The sequence below is a fragment of the Elaeis guineensis genome, chromosome 1, assembly GCF_000442705.2.
Source record: "Elaeis guineensis isolate ETL-2024a chromosome 1, EG11, whole genome shotgun sequence".
Classification (NCBI taxonomy): Eukaryota; Viridiplantae; Streptophyta; class Magnoliopsida; order Arecales; family Arecaceae; genus Elaeis; species Elaeis guineensis.
Window position 1 is genome coordinate 87729700 of NC_025993.2, and position 19694 is coordinate 87749393.

The 19694-nt window shown below is 37.8% G+C and overlaps 2 protein-coding genes across 3 annotated transcripts; one reads left to right on the plus strand and one right to left on the minus strand.

Annotated features, from left to right (window-relative positions):
- Nucleotides 1–9064: 9064 nt before the first annotated feature.
- Nucleotides 9065–10777, plus strand: LOC105035148 (diacylglycerol O-acyltransferase 3). The gene is made up of 2 exons (XM_010910587.4): nucleotides 9065–9441; nucleotides 9996–10777. Exons 1-2 carry the CDS (start codon nucleotides 9106–9108, stop codon nucleotides 10701–10703), a joined length of 1044 nt encoding a protein of 347 aa, XP_010908889.1. The 5' UTR covers nucleotides 9065–9105; the 3' UTR covers nucleotides 10704–10777.
- A 588-nt stretch (nucleotides 10778–11365) lies between these two features.
- On the minus strand, nucleotides 11366–19327 carry LOC105035146 (putative L-cysteine desulfhydrase 1). 2 transcript variants are annotated; one of them, XR_003799239.2, is made up of 3 exons: nucleotides 17780–19327; nucleotides 14435–14542; nucleotides 11366–11590 (listed from the first exon to the last, which is right to left on the minus strand). XR_003799239.2 is itself a non-coding variant. In XM_010910586.4 (2 exons), the coding sequence occupies exon 1, from the start codon at nucleotides 19158–19160 to the stop codon at nucleotides 17784–17786; it is 1377 nt and encodes a 458-aa protein (XP_010908888.1). In that variant the 5' UTR covers nucleotides 19161–19326; the 3' UTR covers nucleotides 11366–11590; nucleotides 17780–17783. The 2 variants fall into 2 exon arrangements, 1 of the variants encoding a protein (XP_010908888.1); XM_010910586.4 differs by lacking the exon at nucleotides 14435–14542 and having other exon boundaries at nucleotides 17780–19326.
- Nucleotides 19328–19694: the final 367 nt, after the last annotated feature.

The window sequence follows — 19694 nt, forward strand, 5'->3', positions numbered from 1 at the left end:
CTTTGTGTTTAATCTAAATAACTTAAGAAATCTTTCAAAACTGTAACTTTTAGAGATACTCAAATTCTCGAACTTATTCATAGTGATGTCTATGATTCCAATAGAGAGCCAAGTCATAGAGGTGGTCAGTATTTTATGACTTTTATTGATGACTTCTTCAAGTTTTGTTATACCTATCTTTTAAAGACCAAAGATAAAGTCTTAAATAAGTTTAAGGTTTATAAAACAGAAGCAAAAAACTAACTTGAAAATAAAATTAAAATCTTAAGATATGATTGAGGAGGAGAATATACTTCAAATGAATTAATCCTTTTCTATGAGAAAAATGAGATAATTCATGAAGTCACTGCTCCTTATTCTCCTCAATCGAGTGGTATAGCTGAGTATAAGAATTGAACCCTATTAGACATGGTTAATGCCACGATTATTAGTTCTAGTGCGCCTTAAAACTTATAGGGAGAAGCTCTTCTATCAGCCTACTATATCCTTAATAGAGTTCCTCCTAAGGATAAAAATAAGGGTCCCTTTGAACTTTGAAAAAGGCATCCTCCTATGCTTAGTTACTTTCGAGCTTGGGGTTGCTTCGCTAAGGTTGGAATTCCTAAATCAAAGAGAGTTAAAATAGGACCTAAAACTATTGATGCTATTTTTGTTGGCTACTCTTTAGATAGTTATACCTATAGATTTCTTGTTGTTAACTCTGAAATACCATCAATATTTAATAATATCATCATTGAATCTAGGGATGTAACTTTTTTCGAAAATATCTTTTCTTTTAAAACTAGAATTTCTAAATCAATCATTGATTATCCATCCTCTTCAAATATTCAATCATCGTATGTTTTTACCCTTGAACCTGAGCTTAGGAGAAGCAAGAGAACTAGAGTTAAAAAATATTTTGATGAAGACTTCTTTACATTCTTAATAAAAGATACCCCTGTCGCTTTTCAAAAAGCCATGAACTCTCCTAATGATCCATTCTACAAGAAGGCTATAAATAGTGAAATTGAATCTATTATTGGAAACAATACTTGGATTCTCACTGATTTACCTCCTGGAATCAAACCTTTAGGATGCAAGTGGATCTTTAAAAAGAAAATGAGAACTAATGATACAATTGAAAAATTCAAGGTGAGGCTTGTAGCTCAAGGGTTTGGGCAAAAAGTCGGTATTGATTTTTTTGATACCTATTCACCAATGGCTCATATTACCACTATCTGAGTTCTATTTGCTTTAGCTTTTATCCATAAGCTTATTGTTCATGAAATGGATGTTAGGACTACTTTCTTGCATGGAGATCTTGAAGAAGAGATCTACATGTAGCAGCCTAAAGGTTTTTCTGTGTCAGGCCAGGAATATAAAGTCCGTCGGCTTGTTCGATTTCTTTATGAATTAAAGCAAACTCCTAAGCAATAGCATGAAAAATTTGATCAAGTAATCCTTTCCTATAGATTTTAAATTAATAAATTAGATAATTATCTTTATTATAAACAAGTTGATGATCGATACATTCTTCTGTGTCTCTATGTTGATGATATTTTAATCTTGCTCCTAGCCTCGATTTAGTCAATGACATCAAAAATTTTTTATCACATCATTTTGATTTGAAAGATTTAGGTGAAGCTGATACAATTATTGGTATGAAGATCATTCATACTTCTGAATTGATCTATCTATCCAATTTTATTATACTCAAATGGTTATTGATCAATGCATTAAATATGTCATAAAAAGTATTAAAATCTTTGATATTTAATGTTTATTATTTTAAATTTAATCATTTTTATATTTTTTTAAAAATAATTAATTATGAAGATTTCATCCTAAAACAACAAGCAATGCCCTTCAATATGTGCAGATGAAGCTCAAGTCCAAATTTAGACTTGTTACTTGTACGACGTGCAAAGATATACTGGTGTTAAGGAATCAATGAATAAAAGAAAAGAAAAAAAAAGGTATGGGCATTAAAAAGTAATGGGATCCATGGTTTATTTAAAGTAATAAAAGAGAAAAGGTGGCCTGTGATAGTGGGTCTTCGATGATTTGGGAGTGGGTCCATAGCTTGCAGTTGAGTTGGTTTAAATGATTTTTTCATAGAGTTTAAGTGGCTTTGGGTGATTTAAAATAGAGAGCAGGTGCTGGTTTCAGGTGGGGCAGTCCAAATGAGTGGGTCCGTGAGCAAACGAAACTCTGGCACGTGGAGTGGGTCCGAGCAAGCGCTTGGGTGCATATGAATTTAAGCGGGCGGTCTTCACAAGCCTATGATGCAGCACAAGCTAGTCTTCATGGTAGGAAAATAAAGTGGTGTGCACGGAAAGCAAGGCATGGCTCGCATGATTGTGAAGGCCAATAAAGGAGGACGCATGGCTTCACAGGCTTACACGGATTCCAGGACTGACTTCAACCAGAATTTGAACTCTACAGCAGCACACGTTCCAGCACTATTCTATTAGTCCCACACCGTAAAACAACAAAAATCTCTCCCCCTAATGCTTATAAAAAGAACTTCAAGGATACAAAAAAGAATCATCCAAAAGAGGAAGAGTAATAAAGAGGCAGGTAAGACTTGGGTTAAAGGCTGCTTCGAGGTAAGAAGTGCTGAGAAAAAAAGTTTTGTCTCCTACGCTATCTCCATACCAACACCAATCTGAGATCAGATCCGAAGAAGAGGAAGAAGAAAAAGCCCAATTTACTCTGAAGAGTTTGAAGGAAGAAAGAGAGATCATCAATCATCTTCCTGATAAAGCTGTGTCAATCAACTTTGAAATCTTTATTATAATTTTTATTTTCTTTACTTTGTTCTTTTAAATTCTTTGTAATTAAATTTTGCATTTTAATTAATACAAAGGTTATTTTTATGCTCTTTAAATTTTTATTTTTTATTTTTATGCACTTTAAATTTCTGTTATTTATTTTATTACAAGTAGAAGCTAAGATCTAGATAGTAAATCTTAGTGCCAAATTTTTTTCATACTTTTTAATTTTTGTTTTCAATTCAAATTGCTTGCTCGATTTTTTCTTCTTTTATAAAATCAAAGATTTCAAATCAGCACTACCATCTTCGTAGATTTGATCTGACTCACTACTCTCTATATATTTTTAATTTTTTAAGTCAGAATTAACCTGTTAATCATGGTGTTCTAATGACAACATCATGAGATATCAGTTATTAATAATTTTCGATATTCTAATTATACTTCTGATCTACTCCATATGATCCATCCATCCATCTCCTAAAGAATACAGAAAAATTAATAAACTAAGAAAAATATGCTCAGATCATTGGTTCTTTAATATATCTATCTAATCGAACTAGACTTGATATTACTTATACTATCTCTAGACTCAGTAGATATATTAGTAATCCTAGTCTAGTTCATTGGACTGCTTTAGAGAGAGTATTCCGATACCTTAAAGGACTACAGACTATTCCTTACATTTTGTAGGTTATCCAGATGTACATGAGGGTTATAGTGATTCAAATTAGATTTCTGACACATTAGATGTGAAATCTACTTCTAGTTATGTGTTTCTTCCAGGAAGAAGTGCTGTCTCTTGGCAATCTTCCAAACAAACAATTTTAGCTAGAAGTACTATGGAAGTTGAACTTGTTGCTCTTGACTCTGTCTGTTCTAAAGCTGAATGGCTAAAAGAACTTTTATCTGAGATTCCTTTAGCATCTTCTCCTATTCCTCCAATATCAGTTTACTGCGATTCTAAAGCTACAATAGATTTCTGCAAAAAAAAAATTGTGAATACTAAAATAAACATATATATTAAACTAAGACAAAAGTCTGTAAAAAGAAGAGAGAAACTTCAAATAATCTCTTTAAATCATGTTGTAACTAATTTTAACCTAGAGATTGCCTTACAAAAGGCTTAAATGAGATTAAGATCCTAGAGTCATCGAGAGGGATGGGGCTTAGCCTATAAAAGATCTTTCAATGGTAGAAACCCAAACTCTGTGATAGGAGATCCCTTGAAGGAGGTTCATCACAGTAATAACAAGCTGATTGGGTTGGTCAAGGAGCACATGTAATTTATTTAATATAAGAGTTATAGACTTTAGTCTATTCCTATAGTGATTAGTGCTCTTATGTACTGGTTAGGAAGAGTTTATCTCTGAATGAGATCTAAGAGGTATTCCTCGAGATATGATACTACATACATCCCTCAAAGGGCTCATCTATGTGAGAGTATCCGTACTTGGCCATAGCTAGAGATATAGGAAATCTCTAGAAACTCTCATGAAATAATTAGGATACCTGCACATGGCCATTAATATGCAAACTTGTGGCATGAGCTTCTGGATTGTATGTGTAATATAGAAATCTGAGTCAAAAGAACGTAGTTCAAGATCTAGTTCACTCCATTTTCTTTAGGTTGAAATTATTAATACTAAGTGAAGTTAAGTCTTGAAAGACACTTCACCTATTGCATAATATTTAAACCCAGCAAGCAAATTGTCTACGTTATTAATTAATTTTTTGAAAATTTTGAGTTTTGAGAGAGATTGTTGGTTTTGGAGGGAACTTGAAAACTCATAATTTCCTCCATCCACTTTCCAACCTAACCTCTAAAATTTCATGATGTTTAGTCCCATATTGAAAAAAGGAAGAATTGGAAAGGGCTTTATTTTGAAGTCCCTTTTCTTGGGCCTATGAACACGGATGTGCGGCCCGGTCGGGCTTGGCTCGCACATGCGCGATCATGGCACGCCCGCATCTACGGCATGGCGGGGCCTATATTTTATTTTTTTCAGATTTATTCTTTTTAAAATATTCTCCAAACATTTTGTTTTCGATAAGCATGGGATTTGTTAAATTGTTTCCGTCGATTTTGCCTAACTGAGATTTGTTATGCCATTTCCGTCTGTTTTACATAACCAAGTTTCGTTAATCTATTTCTAGCTATCTCAATTGGTTGCGAGATTGTCGTTCGATTATCTCATCTGTAGGCCTTTAAATTAGCCCTGTGGTGGAAGAGTTTTATAGTAGAAACAATTACTATCTCTACCTCTCTTTCGGTCTTGATTTTCTTCCTTCATTTTTGATCTTTCATCAATTGGGTCGGAGCTCTATCTTCCTCTCCACGATCGTGCTCATAGGGGAGGTCTTCTGGTTATATCTTGGGGCAGATTACTTGAGCTAGATCCCGCACGATGGTCGGGAAATCTCTTAGAACAATGCATTACATGCCTCCGATCTGTAAGTTAGAATAGTTTTAATGTTTATCCTCTACTTGTATTAGATTAATTCAATATTAATTTATTTTGCATCTATTTGTTAGTTTAATTACATTACAGTCGGTTCTCATGGGATATAATATTCCTAACATATTATGCCTCGAAACTATTCAATTACATAGAGAAAAATTGCTTCATGTGGTAAACGATTCAAAATCAGTTTCAATGGTTAACTGGAATTGGTCACAAGGTTAGTGTTCTTAATGATCCTTGGATGACTAGCATAACTCTAATCAAATGGCCAACGTACCTAAATATGGAAATCAATATTGATGAATTCATGGTATTAGATCTTATTACTTCTGATCATCTATGGAATTCTCGGATTCTTGAAAACTGTTTCTCTGCTGATTTGATACTCAAATCCAAAGGATCCCTCTTATTCATGGATTCTGGGCTGATCAGCTAGTGTGGAGTCACACTAAAATGATTCATGTTTCTCTGTCTGATGTTAATGCAGTTTCTCATAATCCTGTGTCTGTAGGAGCTTCCAATCTTCAATGGGTTTGGAAATTGAAAGTTCAACCAAGGGTCAAAATGTTCTAGTGGAGATTGGCTTGGAATAAATTGCCATATAAAACAGTGCTGTCTAGAAGAGAAATAATTCCAAATAATGAGACCTATTGTGAAATATGTCCCCTGGCCGATGAGGACTGTGATCATGTGATTGTTAAGTGCTCCTTTGCAAAAGAATGTTAGACCCAAATGAAATACTTTAGCAACAATGATTTCTACCCGACCTCCCTATCAATGCTGATTGATTTTTTGTCTAATGCAAAGATGGGAGGGGAAGACAAAGCTTTGTTTGCTTTGATGACATGGCATATCTGGATAGCTCGCAATGAGCGGTTGTTTCAGCAAGTAGTTCAGTCCCCTCATCAGCTAATAGTAAAGACCATTGTTAATAACATGAGGTTTGTGCATCATAATATTTCCAAAGCCTCTGGCGTCCCGTCAAGGTACTGGGGTAGTCATATGCAGCATTTGCAACCTTCTAATTCATTTAAGATGGTGTTGTGGCTGCCTCCTCCCTCTGCAATGTTGAAGGTTAATTTTGATGCATCTGTTAAAAATAACCAAGCAGCAGCAGGCTTTGTGATTAGAGATGATGTGGGGAGATTGGTTCGAGCTGGTGGCAAATCTTTACTGCCCTCATCAGTCCCTGTGGCTAAATTTACTGCTGCCTGGTTGGGACTAAAGGTTGTGATGCAAGAATGCAGTGCTGAACAAATTTGGCTTGAAGGGATTCCTTTATAGTTATCAACTGGAAATTCTACCAGTTCTAAAATGCAGCATAACCCTCTTTTGCAACATATTTTGGCTTGGAAGACCTCACGATTAGTATGCTATGTCTCTCATGCTTATCGTGAAGCTAATCAAGCTGCTGATTTCATGGCAAACTATGCGCTAGAGGGGGACATAATGTGGAAACACGGGGATTTCCTTGATTCAACATTTGCTGCTTTACTTCAAGCTGATGCATATAATGTCATGCATTTTAGGAGGTCATAGCAAGAGAGATCATCTTAGCTATTGGGCGGCTGAGGTGACATTAATTTGGAGCATAGTACTTTATTGGTTGGGTCAATGCTGTTTTATGTGCAGGTTTCAAGGTGAGCATAGCCATCAATCCGCGTATCACAGGTACGAATGGCACAACTGTAAGTCATGTTGCAGAGAAACGAAAGGAGATCAATTGCATGCTACATTTTCATTGCATCTATATATATTTGATCTGAATTTAATATTTCCAGTCGTCTATCATGTTTAATATATCATACAGTATACACTGAAGGCATTAACTCAATTTTTACTAATCTGGAATGCACATTGGATATATTGGTGGTCAACAGCAATTTTCTGTCATTGGAATGTCCAGCTCTGGTTAGTTATTGATTGTTTTATAGTTGGCTGGAGCCATGAATTAATGTGGTTATGCAGGATTCTTTATGTTGTTTACGATCAACTGTGAAAGATAGCAAGTTATGTGATGAGATGGCATTGCTCCCAAGGCTTATATTCTATCATCTCAATACAGTTTTATGAACAGCAGTCTTTTATTAAATTGGTTCTGGTATTGAAACTAGTCTGGCCCCTGCAGGAACTATTAGAATATTAACACTATTGAAGGCCCAGGCGCAAATGCAATATATGTGGCTTTGTTGGATGCAGGATATTACTATTGTGATCATCTGGGAGAGTGAGTATCAGGTTGGAGCACTCAATTACTCAAGCAACAAGGCTTACTCTGAGAAATTGACAAGCAATCAAAACATGCTTCTCTGTTTCACAAATCTAGTTGCAGAGTTTTTAATTATGGATATAATGCACTATTCAATTGTTTCTTATATTTGCTTCCTACTGCCATTACATGTCTATTAGATGTAACCATGCCTCATGTTCATCTTTCTATCACTCATGCCTCGAATATTAACAACAATATTCTCCTATCTACTGTGGATGGTATGCTTTGTCTATTATATCTCTGCATCAAACCATGTTGCAGAAAGATGAAGCTGAATCATTATAATATATATGTTAGTATGTGGAAACAGCTGCAGAAAGGATACAAAATTTATCATCTTATGTGTAGGTCTATAGGGGCATTGTTTTATTTTAAGGCTAATCTTCAAAATAAACTGTTGCAAAGACTTCTACTGCTGCAACCATCTACTAATATGGCAAAGCTTTCAAATTGGTTGTTTTGCTATAACGAGTATCTGATTTCAACTAATGACAAACATCTATGTATATTTCATAGCTCTGACAAATGCATCTATGAAGTCTCTTTATATATCGCCATAATTCTCTTTTGTCGAGCAGTGCCACTGCCTAATTGCTTCATCCCAGTGCTACAGGATAATGAGATCTATCTTTCAATAGCTCTATCATGGGGAATTGTTTGCTGCACGCCTTACATTAATTTTGTTTTAAGTCAACTGTTCTCTTTTTCATAGAATTGTTTTGGTTCAACTATGTAATATCTATTGTACCTTTCAAACACCTATACATTTGGTGGTAATATTTAAGTGATAGCTCCTCTTCTTATCAAAAAAATAATAATAATAATAATAAAGATAGAAAAAGAACTAGACATAAGTTACGGTATGGAACGCCACGCGGGCAAAAAAACAGTTACCGTCCAATCATATCGGTAGGGCTCACCGAGAATATGCCATGTCGCATATACCATCCTCCTTATTTGGAAAGATTAAAAACGTTGTCCTCGACCTCTGACATGGACGTAACCACATTCCGTGTAATATTCCATAGCACTCCATCTTTGAAATGAGGCCTAATATCCAATCAGTTATACTACGATCTTACCCCATAGTTTTTCTGACCTCGTTTATTTCTACGTCGGCGGTCAAACGAAATATTGAAAGACAAAGACGCCCCTACCATAATGTCACAATTCCAAGTTTTCTGTGCAATAAGGGCGAGCTGCAGGAAGGTACAATCGTCAATTCACCCGTAATTAGCGAATCCAAAGAAATAATAAAAGGACATTCTCGTCCTCAAAAAAGTTATAAAGCCACGCGAACTTCATTTTAAATGATGTGTCACGTTGTTGCCAACAAACAAAAATGATGTGTCACGTACCTGTCTCCATCTCACCCGTCCAATCCCATCTAATCTGGTCCAACGGTCCAGATTGGCCATCCCCGCGTGCCGCGACGCGGCCAAAGCACGCAAGGCGTGCAAACGCGTGAACTGCCACGAGCCCATGCACGAAGCCATCCCATTGGTCCACGTGAGCGTAAATCGCTAACGTGTACCCATTGACCAGCCCTCGTATAAACCGCCGCCACCACTCCAAAACGATAGCGTGTTCAGAAATCCCCTCCGAGAACCACGGGATGGAGGCCTCCGGCGCCGTGCTCCGTCGAGCTCCGGCCATCTCGGGCTTCAGAATCCAGCAGGGAGACGCCACAGATCCTTTCTTCTCCGGTATGCGAAGCAGTTTTAGAATTTCGGCGCGACCGAGGGGTCTCTCCGCCGGCGGATTCTCCGACGAGGGGCACCTGAAGTACTACTTGTCGCCGGCGAGGTGTGGGGCGAGGAAGAAGGAGGAGAAGAGGAGGGCGAAGCTAGTGAAGGGGCTGGTGAGGGATCTTTCGGCGTTCTACTCGATGGGCTTCGGCGTGGAGGTCGAAGATGGGCTCGCCGGGGAGGTCAAGGGGAAGATGATCTCGGTGAGGTTTCTTTTCATGTTGTCTTCTATTGTCATATGACCTTCGGTAATTAAAAGTTGGTAGCATGATAAGTTCTTTGTCACGTTAGTGTCAGATTGTATGATGAACCTTGGGAACTTCTATTTTGATTTTTTTTCATAAATTGCTTATGCTGAATCTAGAATTTTTTTGCTCTAGTTTTATATTTCAGATCATTTTCAGATGCCTGGTTGATTTATTTTGGAACCCTTTATTGTTCTCTTTATTTTTTTAATACTTTTTTGGGTCGCAGGTAATCATGTATTGCGTAATTGAAAATCATGGGTTTGGTAGTTTTGACGTTGATTTGATAATTTTGCAATCCTAATTACTTTTTTATCATCTATAATCTTCGTTTATTTTCAATTAAAACAATTAAGGGTTTAATTAATAGTCTGTGGGAACTCCCTTATTCTGTTCATTTATGTCATGATATCCAGAAGAATCCGTTCGCATGAATGTAACAAAAGATGGACTGATTATTAGTTTTGCGTATCACAAACTCTTGGTCTCATTTCTTTGGTTTCTGAATGCAGGAAGCAGCAGAGCTCTTGCTGGGACAACTGAAACAGCTGCGAGCTCAAGAGAAGGAGAAGAAGAGAAAAAGAAAAGAGGAGAAGGCCGCAAAGAAGGCTACCAAAGTGAAAGATTGTGCTGATGAAAACGCCTCAAGCTCTTCATCTGAATCAAGTGACAGCGAGTGCGAATCAGCTGTCAAAATGAGTAGCCTTGGAACAGTTGCTATCGCAGAACTCAAGGATCTGATAATTCCAACAGTAGCTCCTAACTGCAATTCAGCCCCCCTGCTTCTGGAACTCAGTAAAACAGGGGAGGATATGGAAGAAAATAACTATGCGTTGAAGCTTGGACCAGAGTGCAGTAACACCAGTGCCACCACCAGCAGTAGTGACTCTTGTGGTTGCTGTAGTAACAGTATTCCAGTGGTCGATAGGCCTATGGATAAGATTGAGGTGTGCATGGGAGGGAAGTGCAAGAAGTCGGGTGCGTTACAGTTATTGGAGGAATTCGAGAGCAAGATGGGCATTGAAGGAGCTGTTGTTGGCTGTAAGTGTATGGGCAAGTGCAGAGATGGACCCAATGTTCGAGTTGTGGGTCGCCGCACTGAAGAGGATAATGTTAAGGATGTGAAAAATCCATTGTGTATTGGTGTTGGCTTAGATGATGTAGGAACAATAGTCGCTAGGTTTTTTGGAGAGAAGGGCGTAGGTCTCGTGACTCCTTAAGACAAAATTTATTTATTTAGATATTATTTATGAACTCAATAAAATAAAGTAAATGCATGAATTGAGAAGATTAATTTAATAATCTTAGTCCTTTGCTTGGTTACCGCGGAAATGGCAACTCGCCCGGTTTGATGTACGAATTTCCGAGATATGAGATGACCAGAGGTTAGTGAATGTTGCTTTATAGCTGACACATTTGATGTGAAACATGGCTTACATGAGCATGCGGACCAGATTTAGGTGATTTCTCTTCGAACTTAAATTAGTTTAAGGCGTAATTGTTACATATGAAATGCAGCACTCCGGAAACACCCGAGGGAATACAGGTAAGAAGCGAAAGAAATGTAACATTTTTTTTTTTTGAAAAAGCCCATCTTGGGTAAAAGGGTTATTTACATAATATACGTAATTTCGGGTTTCCATCGATGAGATACCATAACCTCTTATACGTTGATGACACACCCTTCTTTCAAGAGGTATGTTACCAAAAAAACAAAAAAAAATGCCGGGAGGTAATCAGGACAAAATTTTAACCGTTTTTGGATGCAACTAATGTAGATAAGAACTGTACAAATTGACAGTCCATCCAGAGTTAATGGTACTGGATCCACTATAAATACCTCAGGATCTCTCTCACCAATTTTTCATGAGATATACCATGATTATGACAATGAAAATTAACATATTTTATTTCTCAAATGGCAGAAGTTTATTGTCAACACGAAATACAACACTGTCAGTCTGAATAGCACTGAAAGTGTCCTGCGTGGCCCCTAAGCAACGAACGGGAGAAATGATCTCTTTCTGCTAACAACAAGCAATCCATATCTAAACAGCCATGATTCCCTTCCAGCGGCTGCAAGATGGCCAAGAAGAATTCTTTCTAACTGCAAAAGAAGTCAGAAAAGTGGACAGAATATTAAGCTGTGCATGTCGCTTGAGAAGCCTAAAACAAGGCATAGTTCAATCCACAAACTTTAAACACTACAATTAAATAAATGATGATTATATAGTCTAACAAGAGCCTGCGTATTTTAGCAAGACCTGAACTGTAAAGAGTTCGGTGTACTTACGGGCCCACAAAAAGAAAATATGAGATGTACCATTTTCATTTGGAAATGCAGCATAAATATTGTAATACAAGAACACGAGCACAAAAAGGTTGAACAGAATACGCCAAGTGCCGTGCACAAAGTCGAAAGATAACTGATTTGTCGAAATTTGCTTTGTACTTTATTACTTAAACTGGAAGACAGAATGTGGCAAAAACAAGATGACTGCATATATCATCTAACATACAGCGATATATGGATGCCTATATGGATAGTTATTTAGCTATGGAGGTGAACCAGCATTCGATGATGTGTTTCCATATAAGATGTGAAAATTTTGCCTGATGATAAAAACGTAGTATACAAATTAAAGAATAGTTGGAATAGGCAACCTAACACTGAGGTCATATATTGTACATAGGCTAAAACTTGAAACAGAACTTCTCTGATGGGATCCCTCATGAAATAAGTCACCCTAATTGAACCAACCCCAGCAGATAAAAGAGAAACCTAGTACGGTACAAGCTCTACAGCGTTGCATAAGAAGATCTCCATGCCAACACCCTTTTTGAAAAATTATTGAAAATCCTAAGCTCACATCACTGGTAATAATGAGTTTTAAGTCTTCAACTGATGCTGAGGCCTCATTCTTGCCTAGAATAATGAACATTGTGCCACCTCACAGACGATAACCTCTGTAATGAGCCTGCCATCCCATGATTCATTAATAAACTTTAAACATTTTCTGCATATTAATTTGTAAGGATCCTAAACATAGAACAGATATTTACCAGGAGATTGGCAAGAAACAGATGAAACAGAGAGACTTTCACTCCTAAGGGAAAAAAAAAAAAAATCTTGAATTCTTTCAACAGATCTCTTCACTGCCAAATCATAATCATGAATCCTGATCACGCAAGACTCAAGGACAATCCAACATTCTCACCGATAATGCACCAAAAAGCACACGAGAAACTACCTGTGTTAGATTGCTCCTCCATTCTTGCCACCATTAAAAAGCACTAACCACTAGTTACCCAGAAAAATAAAAAACAGCACACACCCCATATACTTCTAAGGCAAACTAAAGTCAGACAAAGGAATCATAGATTATGCACCTGGCAATCCCAGAAAGAGTCCGCATTACTCTTACATAATTATGCATCATGGGGTCCATGATATTGTTAAAGAACATCTTACTCAATCCTTCTATCATTGGAGTACATGTCATTGCTGTTAACTCATTTGTTCTAAAGCTGCCTAGACCAGTACAATTCCAGTAGTGGTGTTCTTTAAATTGAAGAAGGGAAGAAGATTACCTGTCTCACCCATGTTACTACTTAAAAATAGTCTCAAGTAACAATAATCATAAGTCAGGTAGTACAAATACAATCAACAGTCCATTCAGTAAACTTCGAGTGAAAACCTGATACTTTTTAGTGCATATGACAAACTCCAAATTAACCTTGAAAAGGCCTTTTAGGTTCAATGCAACTGAGCCTCAAATTCCTTTCCATGTTCCCTAAGTAGGAACATGGACCACAAAGAATATTAGTGACAATCAATGAACACAAGAATCCCAGTACAGATTATCAATCTAAAATTTAGCAATCATTTCATAAAATTCAAGCATTCGCACAGGCATCAAGATCTATGGGTAGTTTAAAAGCGAAGGAATAACATCCAGAACAACATAGCATACATATGGCTCATTATATTATAAATAGCATCTCAAGTAAGCAGAGGAGATGGATTTCATGAACTTGAACAGGGGAAAATCAGAAGACTCGAACCAAGAGAAGTTTGTAATAAAGAAGATTAAATAACTTCTATTGAATGAGGATATAGGCCTGGAAAAGGAGTTATACAATCAAATCCATAAACCAAGGAAATGGTTATTTTCATTTTGGATACATTAGTCTCAATGATATACTGTAGCAAAACAACAAATTTGCTTGTGTATACATATGCATACTTTAAAATATTAAAACAAGAAGATAAAATGTTAAATGACTACATCAGTCATCTCAAACAAATAATGGGAAAGTATATTCTATAATAAATAAAAATAATAACAACATCAAAGAAATAGCTAAAGCTGCATAGGCAAGGCTACTGACCCAAAACAGTTAAGAAGATGCAACCGCAAAAAATTCTGTGGGGAGAGGTGAGGGAGGAAGATCAGGACTGAATTATCCCAGTACCTTCAATAACCTCACTCTCTTTTTCCTTGTGTCCCTACTTGTGTTATATGGTATGCATGATAAATATATAAGAAGCAAAAGATGGTAATTAAAAAGGGGTGCAATTTGTGCTCAATGAACCTAGGACCAGGATATGAAAACCACATAAGATGATATATTGTATTACTTTTAAACATAGGTCCCAAATGACCATTTTTCATTTATCAAATATATTTATTTCAACAACTTTGCAGGTTTCCAAGTTATCTCGACTATTAAGGTTACAGACATAACCCCATTCATTATAATTTCAGAAGTACCAATGAATTATAAATAACATCCAAAGTAGAAGTTCCTATATTAGCAAATATATAAAAATCATAACTCACTGTCCAAAAAAAGTTAGCAGCCAGTTTAGTGGACAATGTTCTTGCAATGTTATGCTAACCTCATATTGTACTTTTAAATAAAAGAAAATACTACCATAGTTACTCACTATTGATTACAAGTTCTTCATCCCCAAGGAAGCATCCAGCATTCCACATTGTGTGAGATGAAGAAAGCATCTTATCACCACTTGATTCCCACGCATTCATCAAAATATCTGGAGTTAAAATCCAACACTCATAGTACAAAACAGATTTACCATAACATTCAAAGTGTCAGCAGGACAACATATTTTCAAAAATAAAATTGCCAATAAGGTCGTAGTCACTTCTACAACCCAAAAATATTTAATGAAAGTACACCGAAAGGCCTTGCCATACTGATAACCAAAAACCATCAATAAGTAAATTCCTCATCACACATAACCTAATTTCCTCTTCATAACTGGTTCTTCACAAGCAAAGTTGCAATTACTTGCACTTACCAAATCCATTAAAAATTGGTAACAGTTACCTTAAAAGTCCGCATTTAATTGCCATCAGGTATGCATTATTCAAGTCTATTCCTGCTAATAGATTTATTTACCTTTCTTTTTCTTGTCAAAATATGGGACCTTTTCTTTTCATTCATATTGTGTGTTATCTCCTTCTAACCAGTGCTAGTGAACAACAGAAAGAGAACCCACCTAGTCATATTTTTTAAAGAAAATGTAAGAACTGTAAGGATCAAATAAGGATTGGTAACATCAGTAAGGTATCCTTAAAAGAAAGTGTGAGATGTTTAGCCACTTCATCCTATTAGCCTCCCCAACTGTAAAGGAGATGCCTAACAAATATAAGTGATGAAGCATAATTTTTCATGCAAAAAGCACAAAATGTTGCACCCATTTAGCAATCCAGGTTATGTTACCTCCAAAAGAAATAGAATTTCTTGTTGAGGACTTACTCTAGAAATTTGACTAGATCTGATCTAGATCTAGTTTTTATTCTGTATGACAGCACCAAGCAATGGAAATGTGAACGAAAGAAGGAGATATGGATGGGATTAAGTAGTTTTAGAGAGAAATATAGAGCACAAGCACTGAACCAGAAAAAGAAAGAACTTTCTTTTTTCCAACAATGGAGCTTCAATAGATTTTTTCTAAGCAATGTCCTTTGCCAGCCTTACTGCTTAAATTGGAAGCTCTAAGAGAATCATTTAGTTTCTATTTCAAGCACGCACAAACTTAATTAGCTTCTAATCCAAGCAAACCAATGGTGACCTATATAATCCCCAAACCTAGGACAGAACTAGGGAACAAAACCCACTAATAATAATCGGATCAGAATATAACTGAAGCCTAATTAAATCTAACATAAAAGCATAATGAAAAGAAACTCAAATTAAGATGACTTAGGACCAAGGTTTCAAATATTGGTGGGACAGAAGGATGTCCCATGATCCCTGGTATGGGGGCGGGCATTGTTGGGACAGGACAAGTTGGGAAATGGACTAGAACAAGATATCCACCATTCCAAGCATTGGATCACAGGCATTCCATTCCACAAATAAACCTAGACAGACCCTTTGCATGGTATTTAAAACTTTGCTTGGGGCCAAGTTATGACAGTCAAACTCTCTAACCAAACTTCAACATAGCAAATAGGCCAGCCCACCCCCGCTGACATTCAATGTGCTGCACCACCAAGCAAAGAACACTATTGATTTTTGCCTTTCTTTTTCTTCCATTCATGAACCAACATGATATGCCTCAACCAATCCAAAATCATGATGTGCTATATATCAAGCATCATAGTCATATTTGGCATATGTAATAAAACCAGAAACATATTATTATGCACTACAACATTTTTTTATGAGAAAGATGTGTAATTGATGATTGACAGCAAAATATGCAGCAAAAGACAGAGAGAAAGTCAAAGTGACAGCGACTATGGATTTGTACAACATTCTCTCCTGCCATACTAATCCAAATTCCGTTGAATCCAACATTGAACTTTCAAGTGTCATGCAGTTTCTCTGTACATCCACACCATACTACGAGGGATCAATATTCCAACTCTTTTGTGCTTGCTAACAAATTTTATAGTGGGTCCAACAATTCTACAAACCCAGAATCTTTCAATCAATGAAAATCTCAAATCAAATCTAGGAATTGGGCACAGCATATCGAAGCAAACTTTCTGTAACAAAGCCTATCAAGCAAAATCTCATTCACACCTACTACTAAGGCAGTACCTGCAATATCTAGCAATTCCATTCCAACTAAATGTCAAGCATTCTACCATAATTATACTCACGAACCCTGGATTGTATTTCTTCCTCCAATGCTGGTGCAATCGACAATCTTTTAAGCAGTAAAGCTTCACCATGCTGAGCATAGAAAAAGATGCCACAAGGTCTTCTTGTTTGATCATGAGAAACACCTCTAGTGGCATGTCATTGTGGGTTAAAACCATTCACGCATTATAATCTTTATTAGCTGATTGAGGCATTTTAAAATTAGCTCTGCATTTACTAGCACAGCAAGAACCAATGTTACTTGGATCCGCGACAGGGTTGTGAAGTGTCAAGTGTCAAAAAGAATCTTCTAAAAATTGCATACAGAGACATGCCTGTGTCTTCTAATATACTGATGTATGCATATAATGCATAAATACTAGACCTATGCCTCCTAAAATTATAAAATTTGATAAATCATTGCTAATTATTATATTAGAATGAAAAATTTTTATACATAATTTCTCAAAGTAAACATGTGATGATAATCTTACACCAATTTGACGATATGAAGTGTTAAGGAGTGTCATGAAGCATCCAAGTGTCCAAGTTACTAGCACGTCATCCAAAATTTGGAGACTAGACTAACAAGAATGGGACTAAGAAAGAGAACATAATAAGATCAAGCAAATCCGCTGCAATTATATAAAGGGTACTGATGTTCCCAATTGGAAGAAATATGTACATCATTTTTCATAAACAATTCATCAAACAATTTTCCCCTAAAAAAATGATGAGGCGTACTATTGCATCAAGGAACCACGAGCAATTAATTACAGTAAGAACAGCACTAAATTGTTGCATAATGTATTTCTTTCAAAAGATATATCTGGTTAGAATAAGATTAATGTTTGTGGTCTAGCAACATTGCTTGTATTGTTACTTGACTTGGAATATTTTCTTCAATAAGCTAAACCATTGCGACGGGTTAAATTAACAACATTCTCCAGTTCACATGCACAACTTTCAAGTTCCACACCCAGGAAATGTGCTCATAAACATGCAAGGCAACCTATTATCATTAGAGGAGAACTATTAATTAGGAAATCTGTCATTGGAACTCAACCTCTACGCAATACCATACCAGACTATCATATAAAACATCACACAGTCCATCCACATCAAAATGCAATACGAGCTAATTTATCAGTCTAGTTGATGTAAAATGCCGCACCTTCCTAACTGGATGGCAGCTTTGTGCAATTGAATCCGTCCTGAACAAGTTTGTTTATTGCATCCCTGAGCCTTATGTAGTCATCCTCCACATTATACACCTGATGAGAAATTCTCACATACCCAGTCACAGAACTGCTCCCATTCTCACCATCCTTTGGAGAACAATGATATACAGGAACCTCAACATGGAATCGATCTCTCAAGAGACTCCTAAACTTGAGAGCATCCTTTTCACTTGAAATCCCCAAACATCCAGGTAGACCAACCATGATCATGCTCGAGCACATATCTGGCGGCGATCCAAGACAAGTGAGCCATGACTCAGCCAGCATCTTCCCCATCTCCACAACCTTATCGTGATTCTGCTTCCTAATGCCTTCAATCCCCCCTTCAAACCTATCAATGAAATCCATCACTGATGGCACTACAAGCTGGGCACTGTAATCGCGGTTACCAACCCACCCGCTCTCGATTGGAAGACCATTCCCATACTCGTGTGAGACCACTGGGTGGTGCAAATTGGATGAAGCCCTGCTCTTCTTGGAGTATAAGAACGCAACCGAAGGGGGGCAGAAGAACCACTTGTGGAGGTTGCTGGTGTAGAAATCAGCCCCTATGTCTTTCACGTCAACCTCGATGCTCCCGATTGCATGCGCCGCATCAACAAACACCTGATCTACACCCTCCTCGCGGCAAATCTTGGTCAATTCTTTGACAGGGATCACGACGCTCGGCATCGAAGTAATGTGGTCGATCACGGCCAGCCGGACCTTCCGGTCATTGGATTTCCCGAGCTCCAACGCCTTGCGGAATTCTTGAACGATCTCCTCGTTGGAGGTCACCGGGAACGGTAGGGGGACCTCGATGACATGGCCGCCGGCGCGGGTGACGTAGGCCTGGATGGACTTCTTGACGGCACCGTAGGCGTAGTGGAGCATGACGACGGCGTCGCCCTTGTTGAAGTGGCCCTCGGTGAAGGACCAGGAGACGTGCTGGAGGACGATGGCGGCGGCGGTCGTGGCGTTGTCGACGAGGGAGACCTCGTCGATGTCGTCCGCGTTGATGAGGTCTTTGATGAGCGCACGAGAGCGGAGGATGGAGTGCTGGAGACGGTTGAAGTAGAAATCGTCGGGCTGGCGGAGGAAGAGGCGCTGCCACCGGAGCTGGGCGGCGAGGACGGAGGCCGGGCAGCTGCCGAAACTGCCGTTGTTGACGCGGGCTACGGCGGGGTCGTGGTGGGAGAACTCGTCGCGGATCTCAGCGGTGGAGATGGGTGGAGAAGGCCGCGGCCGCTTCGGAAGGGGCCCGTTGGTGTCGTCGCCGCCACCGTCGCCATCGTGGCGGCCGTTCTCGGCGTGGCCGTCTCTGTGGGGATCCATCGGGAGGAGGGGAAGGGAGGGGTTTTCAGGGTATCCGGGTGAAGGAATTATCCATGGAAGGAACAGGATTAGGGTAAGGGTTACGATGGCGGTGACGGGACTCCGCCAATGAATTCCGGCTGCTGGTTCGTTAGTTACAGGGAGAAGGGTGGTGGGGTGAACTATGCATAGATTTGATACACGGTATTATTATTTAAGAAAATTACGAAAGCACCTTTTTTATTTTAATATAATTATATTTACACCTCTATATTTAAAAAATATTAAATTAAATTTTTTAATTATTAATATATTCTAGTATGACCCAATTATTTACTTACTATTGAACTATATAAATTTTTTTTTTTAATGAATGAAAATATTCTTTGCTTCTATGGAAGAAGAGATTATCAATGCGGAAGAAATAAAGATAAAGAAAATCATCATGGAGAAAAAGGATGGGATCGTGGAGATTAGCATGAAGGAGAAGAGTAGTGTCAAAGGCCTTATAGATGGAATTGAAAGAAAAGGAAGGAAAGAGGATGAGATGCAAGG